This window comes from Aulonocara sp. 'chitande type north' Nkhata Bay, linkage group LG10 (assembly GCF_057382095.1).
Source record: "Aulonocara sp. 'chitande type north' Nkhata Bay isolate Kocher_YH1m ecotype deep benthic linkage group LG10, A_spYH_male_GT1.1, whole genome shotgun sequence".
Classification (NCBI taxonomy): domain Eukaryota; kingdom Metazoa; phylum Chordata; class Actinopteri; order Cichliformes; family Cichlidae; genus Aulonocara; species Aulonocara sp. 'chitande type north' Nkhata Bay.
The window spans coordinates 9,161,328-9,182,523 of NC_141353.1; the positions used below are offsets into that span (position 1 = coordinate 9,161,328).

Sequence of the window (21,196 nt, forward strand, 5' to 3'; positions counted from 1 at the left end):
AACACGGAGAGTGGAATATGTAAACAAACCGGTTAACGTAACCCCCTGGGTGCACTCTGCATGCTAACTGTTAGCAGAGCTAGTGAAATCTCTGAAAACATCTGAGCACTTTTGCAAACATGTTCTATGTTGACAACCTGACCAGACATATGTCGCGACATTCGCGGCTAAAACACTGTTAAAAGTGTAGCTGGTGACAGAAAAACGGGGTATTTTAAAACTACACCACCACCATTGCTGCTTGTGATTTGATCTGCATTCTGGGATAACTGGCTGCCCCAAGTCTACACAAGCAATCGATTTTCTAGGATCGACCTGTTTTGACTTACTTTGCACGGCAACCAATCAAATGTTAGAGAAGCTGCATGGGCAGCGTTAACCCCGCCCCCTGAGTTTGATGGGTGAGGCTGACAGATAAAATTATTTCATGACGAGAGCCAGGCGTCAGGACTGCCAAAATGAAATAAATAAATATATCATTAAATAATTAATTAAATGTGTCAATAATTAATTAAATGTGTCAATAATTAATTAAAATGTGAAATACATAAATAATTAATTAAATGTGTCAATAATTAATTAATTACATGTGTCATAACTATTTATTTAATTAATTAATTCCAATTTTAATTAATTATTGCCACATTTAATTAATTATTTAATGGTGTATTTAATTAATTCATTATGGCAGTCCTGGCGTTCCATAACAACAATGGTTGGTTATACAATGCCAAGGAAGATTTTTTCCCCTGATTTGGAAAAGCAGCTTGTTGAGTATATTAGTAGGTCAGCTGACATTTATTTTGGTCTGTCACCAAGTGAGCTCAGAAAGCTTGCCTACCAGTTTGCTGTGGCACATGAACTGAAGTTTGTGCCTTTGTGGGCAGAAAAAGAAAAGGCCAGCAAAGAGTGGTTTACAGGCTTTTTAAAGTGGCATACAACATTGTCACTGAGAAAGCCAGAAGCAACTAGCCTTGCCAGGGCAAGTAGCTTCAACAGAGCGAATGTCAATGCTTTCTTTGACAACTTAGAGAAAGTGTTATGCAAATATGAGTTTGGACCAGGAGACATTTGGAATGTTGATGAAACTGGGGTCACCACTGTACATAAACCAGACAAAGTGTTGGCCAGACGTGGATTCAAACAAGTAGGGTCATTGACCTCTGCTGAAAGGGGAACCCTTGTCATACTGGCCTGTGCTGTCTCAGCCATAGGGAATAGTTTACCTCCATACTTTATTTTCCCACGTGTCCACTTCCATGACCATTTCCTGATCAACGGGCCATCCGGCAGCAAAGGAGGGGCAAATTCCTCTGGATGGATGAAAGACACACACTTTGTTGACTTCCTGCAACATTTCAATGAACATACAAAGTGTTCAAAGGAGAAGCCCTGTTTACTCCTTTTGGACAACCACGAGTCTCATCTGTTCATTGTTGGACTCAATTATGCCAAAGAAAATGGCATAATCATGCTGTCATTCCCACCCCACTGCTCACATTGGCTCCAACCATTAGACAGGTCTGTCTACGGGCCACTAAAGAGGCACATCAACAGCACGTGTGATGCCTGGATGAGGAACAACCCTGGGAAGACAATGTCTATTTATGACATTCCTGGGATTGTGGCAATTGCATATCCTCTGACTGCAACCCCATTGAACATCCAGGCTGGTTTTAGGGTGGCTGGGATTCAACCTTACAACAGAAATGTATTTCTGGAAGCCGAGTTTGCGCCATCCTACGTCACAGATCGCCCTATTCCGGACCCTGCCCTGCCAGGCCCCAGCACTACCTCTGCACTGCCAGGCCCCAGCACCAACTCTGAACTGCCAAGCTCCAGCACCATCTGTATCACGAGCTCACCCTTACCCAGCACTGCAATTACTGACAGCGGACTACTAACTCCAGAGGACATCCGGCCATATCTAAAAGCTGGCCGCCGAAAACCATCCAGCAAAGAAAGAAAACGACGCAAATCAGCAATTCTAACTGACACGCCAGTGAAGCAGCAACTAGAAAAAGAAAAGAATAAGGCTGAATCTAGCAAAAAGCTGTTTCCAAAGATAGAGACTCGAGGGGGGAAAACATCTGGACCTATGAAGAACAACGCAGCTAAAAGAAGAAAAATAATTCAAGAGTCATCATCAGATGATGAAGAGTGCTTCTGCCTTGTCTGTGTGGAGCCATTTTCAAACCGTCGTCCAAAAGAGACCTGGGTAAAATGCGTATAATGCAACAAATGGGCCCATGATGCTTGCACCTCAGGCCAGGCAATTTATGTGTGCCCGAATTGTGACTATGAAGTTGAGTCTGATTAATCAGAAATAAGGCATCTGTTTTGTTCAGAGGATAAACATGTTAAGTAAAGCAAGTTATTTGCAGCATTCCATTCAGTTATGATGGATTTATGTGCAAGCCAGAGAACATTTGAGTTTAAAGTTCAAACTAAAGTTTTCTTTCTACTTAATGTTTTGATTAAAATGTGTAGTGGATTGAAATAATTGTTTTTTTCCAAATTCTCTTGGCATAATTGTTCAAATTTCCAGTTTTGGTTTGAATTTAACAATTAAAATCAATAATCATAATTAAGTATTTGTGTTTTTATTTTAAGATAATCTAGTGTGACAACTTACCTGCCGATGGGGCAAATTGTCACAAGTGCACATTCTCCATTCAACAGTCTACAACTCCGTAATGAGATAAGATATGAAAATGTAATGAATACATCATATGTGCCCGAGACTTCCTTCTTTCATTTGGTGAAACATTTATTACGTTGTGATGTATGGTGCTCAGTAAAAGTTAGTCAGTGTGAAAAGTGTGACAACTTACCCCGCTCTCCCCTACTTCCACTATGACTTGTTTCTCCTTCGTGTTGCTCTTCTTCCTGTTTCCATGGTCTATTGTTCAAACGTGCAGGTCTGAGTCAGGCAGAGAAAGTGAAACGATCAGACATGTGTCACTTCCTGTTGGTGGCAGTGAGGAGTTTTCTTCAGTTGCTGGCTTCTGTGTGCAGCATTGAAGGTTCTTTAACAGAGTTTGATCAGGTTCACCGTCAGACTGAAGCTGCTCCTCTTCCTGGACTCAAGTTAAACCGTCTCTTCTTTAACTCAGCGTCTCGTCTCCTGACAGCTGACGAGTCTGAACACCGAAGCAGGTTTGATCCTGTCAGAGACGTCTCTGTTATCTGATGAAACTCCATTTCCCAGCAGCCCTGGTTCAGAGCGTGTCCTGGAGCTGCAGTGACCTCAGTGAACAGGTGAGTGCGACTGAGTGATGATCATGAAGTGTTTTGTGCCTCTGTCACGTCTGATTGTTGTTCTTTCACTTACTGAGAATGATCAGAGGCTTCCAGTCTGAAACATCTCCACAGCGCCACCTGCTGCTCACAGCTTGATAAATATGTTGTGTAAAACAGCGACGCAGACAAGCCTGCACAGCTCCGCCCACAGTGATGAGTGAACCCGACCGTCAGTGATGTGATCGTTATGTTTGAGAGAAATAAAATGTCCTGTAAAAACAAACAGGGAGGCTGAGCTGATACGACTGAATGATCTCAGTCTTTCTTCTTTTCTCTCATCTGTGTGCCAGTAATTATTCAAATAAGGAAACATTTATTACTTCATAGTTTTTCTTCCCACCATCTCATTCTTTCAGTCACTACCCAAAGCTCAGGACCACAGGAAGGCTGTAGATCACTTTATGCTCCCCACCTGCAAAAATTAGAGACGAGGCTCTGAGGCCCCCAAAGTGAAGCCGCTTGGCTCCACCCAGAATCTCTGTTCATTAAAGTTATGAACAGGATCAGGGACGGAGGCTTTGTGGAGTCCATCCACCAGAAAAACCAGGTCTGACATTGATGCAGACCGTGCTCTCAAACTGGTTGCACTGGGACTGAATGGCTCGTAATAATGGGCCAGGCAGCCCCTCCTGAAGCACCTCCCACAGGCTGCTCCTACTATCACGGTAAGGTGGAGATTGATGGAGGAGTACTTTGAGCTTTATTCATATTAAATGTTGTTGGTCTTTGTTGCTGTTTGCAGAAACCTCACAGTCACACTGACTATAAACTGGACGTCAGCCTCTGACTGAAGAGCATCACTGCATCACATCCAGGATCACACAGACCTACACCCTTCAGACCATCTTTGTTTGCTGTGAAGAAGTGAACATGGCTCAGCGAGGACTTCAGCTGGATCATGAGAGGTTCTGCTGTCCAGTCTGTCTGGATCTGCTGGAGGATCCAGCCACTCTGCCCTGTGGGCACAGCTACTGCATGCGCTGTATTAAGAAACACTGGGATGAAGAGAGTGAGGGAGGAATCCCCAGCTGTCCTCAGTGCAGACAGACCTTCATACCCAAACCAGTCCTGCGGAAAAACACCATGTTAGCAGACTTAGTGGAGGAGCTGAAGAAGACCGGACTCCAGGCTGCTCCTCATCCTCAGCACTATGCTGGACCTGGAGATGTGGCCTGTGATGTGTGCAGTGGGAGGAAGCTGAAAGCCTCCAGGTCCTGTCTGCAGTGTGTGGCCTCCTACTGTGAGCTCCACCTCCGGCCTCACCACGAAGCCCCGATTTTTCACAAACACCAGCTGGTGGAGGCCTCGGCAGAGCTCCAGGAGATCATCTGCTCCGTTCACAGCAAAGTGAAGGAGGTGTTCTGTCGCAGCGATCAGCAGTGCATCTGTCTCCTCTGTGCTATGGATGCACACCGAGGCCACGACACAGTGTCAGCTGCAGCAGAGAGGACCGAGAGGCAGAGCGAGCTCGGGCCGATGAGGCTCGACATCCAGCGGAGGATCCAGGACGCACAGAGAGACGTGGAGCTGCTTCAGCAGCAGGTGGAGGCCATCGATTGCTCTGCCGACGAAGCCCTGAAGGACAGTCGGACCCGGTTGAGCCAGCTGCTCCGACTGGTGGAGGAAGAAAGCTGCGAGGTGCAGCAGCAGATCAGATCCCAGCAGCAAACTGAAGTGAGTCGAGTCAAAGAGCTGGAGAAGAAGCTGCAGCAGGAGATCGGTGAGCTGAGGAGGAGAGATGTGGAGCTGGAGCAGCTCTCACGCACAGAGGAGCACAGCCAGTTTCTCCTCAGGCACTCCTCGCTGTCAGCCCTCAGTGAACCCACACGCTCAGCCAGCATCAGTGTCCGTCCTCCCTGCTGCTTCCTGGAGGTGACGGCAGCTGTTTCTGAGCTCGCAGACAAAATCCAAAGCATCCTGCGTCAGGACCACACCCAGATCTCAGCCGGGACCAGAGCAGAGTTACTCCAAGACTCCCGGCTCCTCGGTGTGGATCCAAACACAGTGAGCGTGGGGCTGAAGATCACAGAGGGGAACAGGAAGCTAACGTTTGTGGGTAGAAAACAGTCCTACCCTCATCATTGTCACAGATTCACCGACAGCTTCCAGGCTTTGAGCACACAGAGTATGACCGTTCGCTCTTACTGGGAGGTGAAGTGGAGCGGGGCCATTTCAGTGGCGGTCGCATACGGGAGCGTGAGCCGAACAGGAAGTGACAGCAGTTTTGGAGATGACCACAAGTCCTGGGCGTTGTACTGTGACAGGAACGGTTACAAAGCGAGACATGACGGAGTAAGCGCGTTCCTGTCGGGGCCTCCGTCCTCCGTGGTCGGAGTGCACCTGGATCCTGGTGCAGGTGTCCTGTCCTTCTACAGCGTCTGTGACACCGTCACCCTCCTCCACAGAGTCCAGACCACGTTCACGGAGCCCCTACACGCTGGACTCTGTGTGTGCTTGGGATCCACTGCTGAGCTGCTCCAGCCCAGTCAGAGCGAGTAGCAACACCTGCTGATGTTTGGGCGGGGCTACCTGTGATTGTCAGGTGGTTAGCCAATGAATGTGTAGCATTGTAGTTCTTAATAAAGCAGTAATCTGATCTTCAGTGAATCAGGTTTCCTCACATGCTTTCATGTCAGGATGTTTCTGCTGTGTTCATGCATGATGCACTTTCATATTTAGAGACGTGAAAACACAAGTTCCTCTCTGAGGGTCATTCCACCTTAAATTAACCCTCTGCTCCACCACGTGTGATTTGCACAATCATTTGGTTTAATGGTTGAACAGATGTAATGAAATTTTAGACTTGAAATACACTTTAAAGTCCATCTACAGAAATCTGAGGCTGTGCTTGAACAACAACATCTCAAAAACCGATGAAATCTTGATATGTTCACTCGTCTTTCTTACCATTAAAATGAATCAAGATCTGTACTTTAGGACAGATACATTAAAATAAGATGAGTACTGGTTGTGTCTGTGATGGTGCTCAGTTATTCAGGTCATGGTGATCGAAGGAGCTCTGAAAGAAAAGCATCTGGACTCTTTAAGTCTCTTGAAGACGTTTCATCTGAGAAGCTTCTTCAGTTCTAAGAACAACTGGTGGAAAGTCCCAGATTTAAGTAAGAAGTTGTCACGGTCCTGGGTCTTATGGCCCAGTGTTTTGAGTTTTAGTTCATTTTGATGTTTATAGTATGTTCAAGCTCATTATGTCTCCTATGTTCATTTGCTTATTAGTTCCCTCTTGTGTTTTCTACCCCTGTGAAGTCTCCCTTGCCCTTCGTGTGTTTCATGTCTGTTGTCTTATGTTGTCATGTCTGCCTCTCATGTTTCCCGTTTTATTTTGAAGAGATCTCGTGTTTTTATATTATGGATTATGTTTTGAGTCCTTTGTTGTACTGTTTCCTGTTTCCCTAGATTTCAGTTATGGTTATCATAGGTTTAGTTCTTTGGCTTTGTCATATGGCTTCCCTGTGTTCCATGTTATGTCCACTGTGACGTTTTTGTACCATGTTTCAGGTCCCTATGTCCTGTCTCCCCTGTTGCTGTTAAGTTTGCATGTCTAGAGTTCAGTCAGTGTGTTTCCTGTTTTACTTTGAAGGTCCGTGTCTCATGTGAGTGTTTCTAGTTTTGCGTCTGTCTCGTCCAGCCTGATTACTCCCAGCTGTGCTCCCCTTCTGTGTCTCATTCCCTCGTTATCCCTCTGTGTATTTAAGCTCTGTGTTTCTCTTTGTCAGTGTCGTAGTCTCCCTCATAGCGGTGTGATTTTTCCCTGTGGCTCCTCGTGCTTTAGTCTCCCCAGTTTAGTTTAGTACTGTTTTTTGTGTTTCACTTTATGCCAGCATTAAAGCTGTGTTGAGTTTACGTTTTGTCTCCGTGAGTTTGCGTTTGGGTCCTCTCCTGCCTGCCACACAGCCGAACCATGACAGAAGTAAAGTTTAGTTATTAAGCGCTTTTCACAGACAGGCAGTCACAAAGCGAATGAACAGTACAATTATACACAATGTAAATTAGAAACATGAAGAATATAAAATACGTAGATCCAACACGTTCTCACTCCCAACTCGTCAAACGTGTGACGCATGGTCAGGCTCCCTCTGCGTCACTTATCCACGTGCAGGGTCCTCTCATTGGATACTACAGAGCTCCCTAAACGTTGCTTATTGACGACAAGAGATTGAAGAGCCTGTTGTCCGTATATTTATACATTTCCAAAATCACATTGTAGTGACGTATACTGAACACAATAAATTATATAATTAAACAACTACCCGAGAAACAGCAGATAAATTAATTATAGCCTGTTACTTTTGTATCGTTTATTGCATTTATGGGGGGAGTGGTGTATGCTGGGTAATGGCACTGTGGGGCCCCGTACTGCAGACGACCCTGCCCGACACGCAGCCCTGAGTCCTCACAGACTGTGGTCGGTCGGTGAGGTAGTCCAGGATCCATGTAGTGAGGTGATGGTCCACTCCAGAGTTCTCCAGCTTGTCCTTCAGGGCTGTGGGCAGAATGGTGTTGGAGTCACTGGAGAAATCAAAGAACATGATTCTCACAGTGCTCCCAGCGGTGTCCAGGTGAGCGAGGGAGCGATGCAGGAGGTGGATGACGGCATCATCCAATTCTACGAGACCTGCTGTGTAAGTAGATACAAACAACCACAGTTTGGTCTGCAGTTATTCAAAGATCCCACAGACTTAGTTTAGAGGATCCACACTATCTGCACTGTTTATAGTCAATTCTGCAAGTTTTTCAACAGTGAAATTTGTTTTGTGCCCAAATTATTCTGCAGATCGTCAGAATGAAAAGTTCTTGGCCATGTTTGAGTTGCTATCATGACATTACTGTGTGTTAGGTTGTGGGATATCCAGACTCACAAGCGGGACACTGAATGTCACCTCTCCAATATTTTGATCTGCATGTTTGATTTGGATGCCCCCCTGACATCCGGCACTGAGAGTAGACTGGCTCGTGGTGCCGCTGTGGCTGGGTTAGGTTACAGCCCATCAGGACATTCAGTGTTCGCTAAATAATTACTGAGACATTTAAATGCTCAAAATCTGCTGCAAAAACAGTTTTTACTGAATAAAAACTGATCTGAGAGTGAATCTGTGGCCATCTGGGTGACTGAGGCTGCGTTCACACTGCAGGCGAAAGCGCATCAAATCCGATTTTTATGCGACCCATCGATCCGATCATGGTGTGACAGTGTGAACGGCACAAATCCGCAACTCACTCCGGCAAGAATGTAGCTGTGTAAAGTTCAAGTATCTGCTCGATTTATCAAGACATCACATATTTGCAAAAGTGCTCCGACGTTTTCGGAGACGTCCATTTTTTTCATGCTTTGTGGCAGCTGTTGAACATCTGTGGCATCTATTAATGTCAAATCTAGACTTTATTTACCAACATAAGCAAACTCTATGTTACAATGATTGCACAGCCATTAAGGATCAAATCAGTTTCTGAAAAATGTTCTGCTTTTTCTCCCTCTGCTTGCTTCTTGCTGTCTTTGAGGCTCGGGACCAGCAGAAAGACATCAGTATTTTGGTTTTGTTAGCAACTGTCAGTGACATTTATATTAATCAGGCTGAGCTTTAATCATACTTTAGATCAGCCTGTTTTACTTATTGTTTTATTTGTGCTTTGGTTTGGGGGGGAAGTTGTTTCTTCACTGATCTTTTCCTGTCTTCTGTTATTAGACTTGAGATATGACTGCACGATGCTGTTGCTGGTGACTCCAGTTAATTCTACCAGACATGCTGTGTAAGTAAACAAACAACAACAGTTTGTCTGCATTTCTTGAAAGATCACATCCCCCAAACTTAGTTTAGAGGGTCTACACTGTATATAGTGAAGTCTGCAAGTTTTCTAACAGCAACATTTGTTTTTTGCACATCATTAGAATGAAAGTATTGGCCATGTTTGCATAGCCCTTTTTAAAATGATGCTTTCATGACATTATTGTGTGTTGGGTGGGGGTCACGGCTATCTAGACTGACAGTGGGACATTGAATGTCACCTCTCTGGTGGGGAGGGAGCCTGAGATTGTCTAAATTGGAGTCTGTTTTATACCAAATGCAGAAAAAAATGTTTTAAGAAAGCAATTAAGTTCATGTCCAAAAAATATGATTGTTTGCTTGCAGGACACCAGGAGAGATGAGTCTCCGTCACAGATGGTGTGGTCAGTGAAGATGGTCGCCTGCAGGTTCAAGCTCATTGCATCTCCAACCCACATCCACTGCCACTGTACTGAAGGGAAGTTAAAGACTTTGTCTGCACCTACATTTGGATCACCTCGATCCATGACAGTCATTCAGCAGTAATGCCTGGACTGGAAACAAGCATCCTTAAAACACTACAACATTCCAGCTCCTGTGTTGGAATGAAAAACAAATGTGTTGTTTAAATCAGAGATGCACTTGTGACAGAACAACAAATATTTTATTTGATTATATAAGTAAGTACCAAACAAACTTATTTTCAGAATAATTACATCTGAGACTTTGTTTCATTGTAAGATTATAACAGTGATGGCAATATAACTGTTTGTTGTTCAGCAGAACAGTGTCCAGTATGTTGGCTGTTAGACTTTGTTGTGTTTGAAAATAAAAGTTGGGCTGATTTTAACATCATTACAAAAAGTGTTGTTAATTATTTCTAATCATATTCAGGTTACCACAAATAGTTTTTAATTTAGTTGAACTTGAAATGTTTGTCAGTAGGTAAACAATTAGTATTGTACAGTCAGAAATATCAAGTTATTCTTAATACTGCAGACTTGCAATGATGGCTGTTGTTCTAACAGTCGTCTTAAGTAAGCTTTACTTAGTTGTTTTGAGTCAACGAGTTTCCATAATTTTTTTGAGTTCTGGGAACTAATCAGATTTTACAGTGTGGGGACTTTAACCACACCTCCCTGTCCTCCACTCTCCCCACCTTCACACAGTATGTCACCTGCCACAGCAGAGACAATAAAGCATTGGACTGATTGTATGCTAACACCAAGGAGGCATACAGCTCATCACCTCTGCCTCCCCTGGGGGGCTCAGATCACAATCTTCCGGAGACGCAGACCCACCACACTGACACCGGTGAACATCCAGGGAGTGGACATTGAGATAGTGGACTCTTATAGGTACCTGGGTGTTCACCTGAATAATAAACTGGACTGGAGCCACAACACTGATGCTGTTTACAGGAAGGGTCAGAGCAGACGCTACCTGCTGAGGCGGCTGAGGTCATTTGGAGCACAGGGAGCGCTTTTAAAGACCTTCTATGACTCTGTGGTGGCATCTGTCATTTTTTACAGTGTGGTGTGTTGGAGCAGCAGTTTATCGGCAGCTGAGAGGAAGAGGTTGGACAAACTCATCAGGAAGGCCAGCTCTGTTCTGGGATGCACCCTGGACCCAGTGCAGGTGGTGGAGACAGAAGGACTCTGGCCAAAACAACATCTCTGATGGACAGAGCCTCCCAGCCCATGCATGTAGATGTTGCTGCAGAGACAGACTGCTGCATGCTCGACGCATGAAGGAGCGTTTCGGCAGGTCCTTCCTCCCTGCAGCTGTCAGACTGTACAATCAGAACTGCTCCCAACAAGCATAGATGTCTACAGTACTTGCATAAATATTGGGCCCCCTTGAACTTTCCCACATTTTGTTGTCAAGATCTGAGGAGGCAGACCGTGCGGTGGTGTGTGTGGTGGACCCAGGCGCAAACACACGAGAGCAGACTGGAGTAAACTTAACTGAAAGCGAGCCTTTATTGTGGCTGGTGACAAGGAGTGCAGACAAGGCAGAAACGCAGTGACAAACTAAACTGGGAAAGTAAAACTATGAAGCCACAGGAAACCATAACTACGAATACTACGACTGGCTGTGACAACATGAAACACAGAGACTAAATACACATGAGGGATGATCAGGGGAAGTGGCCACACATGGGAGCACAGCTGACACACATGAACCTAACGACAGGACAGGAGAAGTGAAACTGAATACACTGACAATGAATACAGACTTTCAAAGTAAAACGGGAAACATGGAGATTAGACATGACAAGAACTAAATATAACCACGCAGACATGACGCATGAACCAGGGAGACTTAGTACAGGGGGAGACAACAAGACTAAACAGCAATCTAGAAATTAACTAGGCGAACTAAGCTAGGTGCAAATGAATACAAAAGATACATGAAACTCAAATACTGGGTCGCTCGACCCAGGACCATGACATTTTGTCACATTACAGCCACAAACATGAATCAATGTTATTGGAATTCCAGGTGAAGGACCAACACAAAGTGGTGCACACGTGAGAAGTGGAACGAAAATCAAACATGATTCAAACATGTTTTACAAATAAATAGCTGCAAAGTGGGGTGTGCGTAATTATTCAGCCCCCTGAGTCAATGCTTTGTAGAACCAGCTTTTGCTGCAGTTCCAGCTGCCAGTCTTTTAGGGTCTGTCTCTACCAGCTTTGCACATCTACAGACTGAAATCTTTGCCCATTCTTCTTTGCAAAACAGCTCCAGCTCAGTCAGATTAGATGGACAGCGTTTGTGAACAGCAGTTTCAGATCTTGCCACAGATTCTGGATTGGATTTAGATCTGGACTTTGACTGGGCCAGTCTAACACATGGATATGTTTTGTTTTAAACCATCCCATTGTTGCCCTGGCTTTATGTTTAGGGTCGTTGTCCTGCTGGAAGGTGAACCTCCGCCCCAGTCTCAAGTCTTTTCTTCCAAGATTGCCCTGTATTTGGCTCCATCCATCTTCCCATCAACTCTGACCAGCTTCCCTGTCCCTGCTGAAGAGAAGCCCCCCCAGAGCATGATGCTGCCACCACCATATCTGACAGTGGGGATGGTGTGTTCAGAGTGATGTGCAGTGTTAGTTTTCCACACATAGCGTTTTGCATGTTGGTCTCATCTGACCAGAGCAGCTTCTTCCACATGTTTGCTGTGTCCCCCACATAGCTGGTGGCAAACTGATCAGATGATCAGATGCTGCTGATTGGAGCTGATGGGCAGCAGCAGCCTAAACAGCACAGGATTCCTAACCAGTTTGTTGCAGCATTGAATCACTGAATCAACTCAAAATTGTGTAGCAATAGTTTGCTGCTCTTGCTGTTTGTTGCTTTTACAGTAGCAGATGTTCACTAGGACAGTGATTTTAAAAAGTACTGTCAGGAAGACAAAACCATGCAGTGATGCAGAGAACTGCTCTGCACCTCACTTTAAGAAACTTCTGAGAGTTCAGTTGACGAGATGCAGTCGACACATCTTTTCTCCAGCTCTCATTGAGCTTTTTTGTGAGGGGGGGGGGGGGGGGCTTCATCTGCTCGTTTTCGCTGTGTTAGAGTAAAGACTGAAGGAGACTTGGATTCCCACTCAGCACAGGACACAGTGCATCTTCAGACCTGTTTGTTCCTGTTCTCTTCTCAACATCTGTCCTAAAAGATAAGAACACGATCACCATGAGCTCAGAGTAGATTAGAATAATTCAAGTGATTAATCTGACTATCATCAGTACACATAGCATACATTTACACTGCTATGCTGATGACACCCAGCTCTATCTGTCCATGAAGCCAGATAACACACACCAATGAGTTAAACTGCAGGAATGTCTTAAAGACATAAAGACCTGGATGGCCGCTAACTTTCTGCTTCTTAATTCAGATCAAACTGAGGTTATTGTACTCGGCCCTGAAAAGCTTAGAAATGCAGCATCCTTCAATGTGCATATTAAACAGATATGTTGGACCACTTTCTTCAGGCTCTCCTCCACACCATGACTTTTGTCATAGCACATGGCCCCGCCTCCCTGAGCCTGGTTATACTGGAGGTTTGTTCCTGTTAAAAAGGCGTTTCCCCTTGCTCATGGTGGGTCATATGATTTTTGGAGTTTTCTTTGTATTATCGTCTACCTTACAATATAAAGTGCTTTGAGGCGACTGTTGTTGTGATTTGTCGCTGTATAAATGAAACTTCTTTAAATTGAACTGGTAAACAAAAACAATACAGATTTTGTGTTAGCCGTGCTGCTGCAGCCTGAAGTGTAGAATCTGTATTTTCAGTAGACAGAAGTGTAACTGCTGCCATTAACTGTCATATCTAATCTCTGTAAGGTACCAGCAGCCCTACAACAGCTAACCACAGCAGGTAGTGGCTTTCGCAAGTGCATGCGTGAGGTCAAAAATTGGTCAAAAACTATATTTACTTATCTTGTGGAGAAAAATGCGCAGACATTGCTTTATATCGAGCACCGGCTGCCCAGTTAAACTGTGACTTTCACCAGGTCACGTAGGCGTGTTTCTTGAATTAGCAGCAGGTGTTAAACAGCTGACAGGTGAGGAGGAGGATGCATGCAGGTAAACTGAGGGTCTGTTGAGCTGATCGCTGGTTTCGTGAGAAACACGTCAGCTCGTTCTTTATGTTACAGAAGCACAGAGACACAAGAGCAGGCGGAAAGAGACGATCGTTCAGTGAAAACGAGAATCTGCGAATGCAACATGTGGAACACGGAGAGTGGAATATGTAAACAAACCGGTTAACGTACCCCCCCAAACAAACAAACAAACACAAAAAAACAGTTCAGCTGGAACACCGGGGCTGTGAGCTCGGTGCTCTCTGTCAGCTGACTGTTAGCAGAGCGAGTGACGTCTCTGAAAACATCTGAGCACAAACATGTTCTGTTGACAACCTGCCCAGACGTGACGATTACGCCACGACTAAAACACTGTTAAAAGTTCAGCTGGTGACAGAAACACGGGGTATTTTAAAACTTTACAACCACCATCACTGCTGCCTGTGATGTGAAATGGATTCTGGGATACCCGCCCCAAGTCGACATAAGTGTCTTGACTTACTTTGCACGGCAACCAATCAAATGTTAGAGAAACTGCATGGGCAGCGTTGACCCCGCCCACTTAGTTTGATGGGTGAGGCTGACAGATAAAATGATTTCAAGATGAGACATGAAGGGGACAAAAGTGCCAAAATGAATTAAATAAAAAAAGTATTAAATAATGAATTAAAACTGTCAATAATTATTTAAATGTGTTATTAATTAATTAAATATGTCAATAATTAATTAATTACATGTGTCACAAATATTTATGTAATTAATTATTTCCAATTTTAATTAATTATTTAATGGTGTATTTAATGAATTCATTATGTCAGTCCTGCCATCTTAATATTATTAGATCTCAGTGCTGCTTTTGATACAGTAGATCGCAGCCTTCTCTCCAGACTGGAACAACACACTGGAATAAAAGGGATTATTTTGGAATGGTTTAAATCCTACCTATCTAATTGAAGCTTCTCTGTTAAACTCAGAGACTCATTATCCCCAAGGACCGTGCTTTCTTGTGGGGTCCCCCAGGGCTCTATCCTCGGCCCTTTTTTTAATCTACATGCTTCCGATGGGCTCAATTTAAAAATATATATATCTCGTTTCATTGCTACGCAGATGACTCTCAGATTTACAGACGGAAATCTGTGAATCCTCTGTTTGATGGGTCTGTTTGATTGTCTGGAAGACGTTAAGGCATGGTTGGCGCTAAATTTTCTCAACCTAAATGAGCAGAAAACTGAATAAAGAATAAAGTTACCCTGAAACCAAGCACACCATTGTTTTTCTTGTGACATTACCAATAAGTGTGATGTGTCACATGGCCCTCTTCCTATTGAAAAAACAAAAGTTGTATCCAAGATGGCCGACTTCTAAATGGCCACCATGGTCACCGCCCATCTTGAGGAGTTTGCCCCCTCACATATACTAATGTGCCACAAACAGGACTTTAATATCACCAACCATTCCCATGTTATTACGCTGTGTCCATATAAATGACCCACCCTGTATGGTTAAGTACAGACTGAATACTAGAGGATAAACCCAAAAGTCTGAATCCCGTACAGCCAATCATTTTCAGCGACGACTTCATTTTAACAGGGAGAGACCTCCAACAGAGCCGGGCTCAGGAGAGGTGGTCCTCTGCCACATCTGGTCGGGTTTGAGGGGAAAGATAAGAGAACAAAGGGGTCACAGAGAGAACACAGCCATACATGACAAAATACAAACTGAGAGAGAGTAGAAAAATATTGTATTGAATACTGTCATATAAAAATAAAATGTGTTATTTTCTTTTTTTGGCCAATAGTTTAAGGTGGAGGGCAGTTATTCATGGGGGTTTTAATGTGTACAGTTGCCTTGTGTGCCCCAATCAGCTCATTTATGAAATTTCATCAATGCTGTGGTGCCCCCTCCAGGGGCAGGACAGACAGATGTCATTATGCAGCACTGCACTCTCTGTGGTGTATGTGAACAACATGCTTGCACACGAGTGCATGGAGAGAGACAATCTTTACATGTTTTACCTCTTTAGTAACTTTTGCAACGTTACGGGTTGTATGAACGCTGTGTGTCATGTTAGATAAGCAGCGTAGGTCAGACAGCTATAGGTCAGTACTTCTTTAATTGGAAATAAGAGCTTTTACATGTCAAACACCACACAGAGACTTTCGTGTGTTTCAAAACCATCCCTGACTCTAACGGCTACGGAACAAAATCGTCTGGCATCACATTTATTCAAAACTGTTTTATCCATCTACTGCCATGTCTTTTGACAAGAACATCCACAAAACCATCGAGGTTTATGGCTCTGGCCCTTCTGGCCTGACTGCTTCACGCCCCAAATTGATGAGTGGATTGTCACGCACTGGGTTCCTTAGGCTACGTCCACACTAATGCGTTTTCGTCCACACTGAGACGTTTTGGAAACGCTCTTGAAAACACATACATTTCAAAACGGAGCTGTCCGGTTGCAGTGTGGACACTCGAAAACACAGACGACGCATTTTAGTCATGTGATGCAGTCATGTGACCAATTAAACCAAGACAGCGGAGGGCGTTACACAGCAGTTGTTTTGATTGCTCTCAACTTTGACAGCCATAAAAAAATAATATCAGTCTGTACATGCTCCAGATAGCTTTTCAAATTCTTTAATTCTCACTCATTGTTGCGCAGGACTGGAACGTAAGCGTTTTGGGCCGTTTCAATGTGGACGCACGGCTCTGTGAAAACAACTGAAGACGATAATGTGGACACCGAGCGTTTTCAGACGAGAACGCCGTTTTCAAATCTACCCAGGCTAGTGTGGACGTAGCCTTAGAGTAGCTTTGATTAATTTTAGCAGTGAAAAACTGTGCTCACAAGCCGAGGCTGAAAGGTGACAAACAAAACGAGTTAGAGGGGTGGCCAGCGCCCCCCTATGGCCATCCCCCCTTGTTGGGGCCACTGTGTACGACCCCTACAGCATGAGTCCTGGAAAATCATGTTATCTGCGACTCTGTGACAGGTACTGATATTTTCTAAACATCAGTATTTCATCTGCTAAAGTGCATAACCAGTTATTCACTGCTACCTGTTCTTCAGTCAGCTGCCTCATCTTTACCAGTCCCAGTAATTATAAGGCATAGATGGAAAACATCTCATAAAATCAAACCAAACTCAGTGATCTAATTTCTGTGTGATGTAAACTTATTCCTCTTAAGCCCATCTCTGCTGCAGTTGTTGCCTTTTTTTAATCTAATAAATCATTCATGCATAACATTTTATCACAGCTCAGAAATGAGACTTTTTCTTCTTCCTTGAGACTCAAACCAGATGACTGTTGTCACGAGGGAGTCGCAGTGGTTTATAAGGACCATCTGAACTGTGTCCATTTAATCCTGGTTCTTTTAACTCCTTTGAATTATTAATCTATCAACCTCCCAAATCCTGCAAACATTCCCTGAATGAACTCTCTAATCTCCTGTCCTCTCCTCTGTTATGATTCATTTTGATAAAATCATCTTGGTAGGTGACTTTAATTTACATATGGATGATGCCTCTAACTACTCTGCCACAGAATTTCTTAAATTGCAAAAGCATTTAATTTTGTGCAATAGTAATTTTGTGCACATGTCTGATCATAAATGTAACATGAATAAACTGGTCCTGGGTGCTAAAGTCTCTCAATGCTGTGGGCTCCGCTGCAAACACAGAAACAGTTTCCTGCAGTTTCCAGTCTAACACTGAACACCAGAATGAAACCGCTGATGTGTGATATTATAGATAACAGTATAATATCACATCAGCGTGTACAGTCAGACTGGATGTAGGGAAGTCTCTCCCAGCGGATCATCTGTGACTCTATATCCGCCCGGTCACCGGCAGCCTGCGTGTGTTTACCGCCACCGAAATCTGCCTCCGTTAGAACCCAACTATCCCCGGCACTGCCGCTGTTTCACCGGGACTCTGTCCCCACGGGTCTTCGCTGACCGGAGCACCGAGATCACATTTCATCCGAACCGCTTTGGGTCACTTTAGGAGCAGAAATGTGGAGAAAGTTCGCTGCGAGCTGCTCCGAGTGGCGGTGTGTCAGAGAGGTTTGAAGCCTCCCGAAATTAACGGAAGAAGTCCCGAAGGGCAAAAACAGGATCAGACGGGAGACCGGAGAGTTTTCTCCCCGCTGCCTCGGAACGGGGGTTTCAAACGTTTATCTGGGGCCGGTTTGAGCTCCGAAACGCGGCGAAGAAAACACAAGAAGAGCCGCGATTGTAGCGGCAGCAGAGCGGAGGGCTGGCTTCACTCTCCATGGTTCTCATGTGCTTGATAAGTCCCGCCTCCCGCGCGAAGCTCCGACATGCTCAGTACGAAGCTCACGCGCAGACATGGCAGAAGAAGCTCCCGCAGCTGCACCGGCGAAAGCCCCGGCCAAGGCTCCCAAGAAGAAGTCCGCTCCCCGGGCTAAGAAGGACGGGCCCAGCCTCCCTAAGCTCATCGTCGCCTCGGTGACAGAGTCGAAGGAGCGCAAGGGGACGTCGCTGGCGGCCATAAAGAAGTACCTGACCGCCAAAAATGTGGACGTACCCAAGGCCAACAAACGTATCAACACCGCCGTCGCCAAGCTGGTGGAGAAAGGCATTCTCAGTCAGGTGAAGGGCACCGGGGCTTCCGGCTCCTTCAAGCTTGCTAAGAAAGAACCGAAAGTCGCGAAACCAGCGAAGAAGAAGGCTGCCAAGCCCGCGAAGAAGGCTCCCGCCAAAGCCAAGAAGCCCGCGGTGAAGAAAGTGGCCACCCCGAAGAAATCTCCGGCCAAGAAGGCTGCGAAGAAAGTGGTGAAGAAGAGCCCCAAGAAGGCTGCTCCCAAGAAGCCCAAGGCGGCAGCAAAGAAGCCCAAGTCCCCCGCTAAGAAGGCCGCTCCGAAAAAGCCCAAAGCCGCCAAGAAGCCCGCAAAGAAAACTGCGCCAAAGAAGGCCAAGAAGTAAAAGCTTCTCCCGCACCGAGTGCATCAAAGGCTCTTTTCAGAGCCACCACAGCCTCCGCTACGAGCTCCTCGTTCTGTGTGTGTGTGTGTGTGTGTGTGTGTGTGTGTGTGTGTGTGTGTGAGTGTGTGTGTGTGTGTGTGTGTGTGAGAGAGAGACACTATGCCGGGGACACACAGGCTGCACACTCAGCTTTACGCTTCATGCTCACCTGTTCCTCCACATGCAGAGTAAATTATGGAGACTGAGCCGGTTCAGGTAGAAAATACTGGTCTCCCAGTTGGCTCACTGAAGGGGGAAATGCATGTTGAATTGTCAGAACATTAGAAACATGAGTTTCAGTCTTATGTCAATAAATACAATCTGATAATTAGCTAGGCAGTGATTCAATGATACTTTGAAACCTGAATTATTTCCCAGTCAGTGCTGCAAATATTTCCAGTTTATTCTGGTGCTGATGACAGGAGCTGATGAGTGCACTGAAGCTGTGGATGGCTTTGTTTTCTTGGTTTACTGGTTTATTACCTGCTGTTGTTTAAAGTTAAATTTGAATTAGCCCCCCACCCCCTTCTCAAAGACCTCTGTAGACTTCACATAAGCACTGTGCAGTAACCCGCACTCTACATGTATGTAACACTAATGTATTTTTATTTTTCCCGGTTTGTTCGTACATCTTATCTTTTTGAATACTGTTCATATGTGTAACGTGCTGCTGAAGCTGTGCACCCCGCATGTGTGCAGTAGTAGGCGGCGCCGTCTCACTGTACATCTGAATAACAATAAAGAAGTTCTGTTCTGTCTCGCGCTTCATTTTGAACATTTTCGTCCAATAGCTGAGCAGCTGCGGTGCGCGCGCTACCAGATCTGGACCAATCAGCGCTGAGCTCCCGCCTGCAGCCCCTGTATAAAGCCGCTGCTCGCGCTCAGACTTCATTCTCTCTTTCGCTGTTCACACAGAGGAGCCCGAAGCTGTAAGATGGCCAGGACCAAGCAGACTGCCCGAAAATCCACCGGAGGAAAAGCTCCCAGGAAGCAGCTCGCCACCAAGGCTGCCCGTAAAAGCGCCCCAGCTACCGGAGGCGTGAAGAAGCCCCACCGTTATAGGCCCGGGACTGTGGCTCTCAGGGAGATCCGCCGCTACCAGAAATCCACCGAGCTGCTGATCCGTAAGCTGCCCTTCCAGCGCCTGGTCAGGGAGATCGCTCAGGACTTTAAGACCGACCTGCGCTTCCAGAGCTCCGCCGTCATGGCTCTGCAGGAAGCTAGCGAGGCTTACCTGGTCGGTCTGTTCGAGGACACCAACCTGTGCGCCATCCATGCCAAGAGGGTCACCATCATGCCCAAAGACATCCAGCTGGCCCGCCGCATCCGCGGAGAGAGGGCTTAAGCTGATCTGAGATCAGTTTACACAAAACACAACGGCTCTTTTAAGAGCCACGTACACGCACTCAGAGCAGCGGTTTGTATTATGTATTACCTGGCCCTCAGCTAAGTGCTGTTTGGAGTCTGTTGCTCACTAACAGAGCATGCAGTGTGGGTTAGTATTGATTGTACTGTATTACTACACAGGTGTGTAGCGGTGCAGGCCCAGACCGCGTCAAGCACAGCTGCGTTTGAGTGGTTACAGGACTGCAGAGTTCATAAGCAGCTGGATGGAGACACTCTGAGGTTTCAGCTTGGAGGACAAAGTTTCACTGAGCCAGGCTTTAAACCTCATGATCTCCCTAAAAGTGTTTTATATGAACACGGAAGTTTGGGGAGGGGGAGAAAACTAAAGCTCCAGTTCAATATAAAATAAACCGTCCTGCATGGCAGAGATGTGCAATAAGAACCGAGCCATGGCTCAGTGTCTCGCAGCCTCAATGTGCACTTCAAGTCATTTATAATTAAATGATCATTGTAACCTGTTTGATCTGCTGCTCAGACGTTTTGCTCCATATCCAATCATTAAACTGCTGTTAAATAAAAGCAGGCTGGGCAAAGAGCTACCAGAACTTTCTGTCATTTCAGTTATCACTGCCAATTAGGATGAAAGTGTGGATTAGTGCACTGTCGTTATGGTTTACATTAGGGGTGGGCAACTCCAGGCCTCGAGGGCCGGTGTCCTGCAGGTTTTAGATGTGTCCATGATCCATCACAGCTGATTTAAAGGGCTAAATGACTCCTCAGCATTTCTTGGAGTTCTCCGGAGGCCTGGTAACGAACTAATCATGTGATTCAGGTGTGTTGACCCAGGGTGCGATCTAAAACCTGCAGGACACCGGCCCTCGAGGCCTGCAGTTGCCCACCCCTGGTTTACACAATCTGTTCATATACGATCAAACTGCAGCTCACAGCTACGGGGGAGCTTGTTAACTCCAGCCATTGGACCATTTCCCACACCCAGAAACAAACTACACTCTTTTCATACTGCCGACACTGTACTCACTTTTAATCAGTTTTTTATTCACCTTTCAGTCACTTTAATTTGAAAACTGTCTATACTGTATATTCTGTGCATTTATTATCTCACTCCTGTTGCCTGTTTATGCCCCGCCCTTATCTTCAGCGTCATGCTGCTCTGGTGTGTCTTAA

The 21,196-nt window shown here is 45.4% G+C and overlaps 3 protein-coding genes across 4 annotated transcripts; all 3 read left to right on the top strand.

The window, feature by feature from the left end:
* The first annotated feature begins 2,926 nt into the window (after window positions 1-2,926).
* On the top strand, window positions 2,927-7,419 carry LOC147320187 (tripartite motif-containing protein 16-like). 2 transcript variants are annotated; one of them, XM_086308054.1, is made up of 3 exons: window positions 2,927-3,261; window positions 3,660-3,968; window positions 4,046-7,419. In XM_086308054.1, exon 3 carries the CDS (start codon window positions 4,174-4,176, stop codon window positions 5,800-5,802), a length of 1,629 nt encoding a protein of 542 aa, XP_086164180.1. In that variant the 5' UTR covers window positions 2,927-3,261; window positions 3,660-3,968; window positions 4,046-4,173; the 3' UTR covers window positions 5,803-7,419. The 2 variants fall into 2 exon arrangements, with proteins under 2 accessions (XP_086164180.1, XP_086164181.1); XM_086308055.1 differs by lacking the exon at window positions 3,660-3,968.
* A 10,596-nt stretch (window positions 7,420-18,015) lies between these two features.
* LOC147320188 (histone H1-like) lies at window positions 18,016-18,671 on the top strand. The gene has a single exon (XM_086308120.1). The coding sequence runs from the start codon at window positions 18,029-18,031 to the stop codon at window positions 18,623-18,625; it is 597 nt and encodes a 198-aa protein (XP_086164246.1). The 5' UTR covers window positions 18,016-18,028; the 3' UTR covers window positions 18,626-18,671.
* Window positions 18,672-19,467: 796 nt separating this feature from the next.
* LOC147320189 (histone H3) lies at window positions 19,468-20,079 on the top strand. The gene has a single exon (XM_086308129.1). It carries the CDS (start codon window positions 19,599-19,601, stop codon window positions 20,007-20,009), a length of 411 nt encoding a protein of 136 aa, XP_086164255.1. The 5' UTR covers window positions 19,468-19,598; the 3' UTR covers window positions 20,010-20,079.
* The last annotated feature ends 1,117 nt before the right edge of the window (window positions 20,080-21,196 follow it).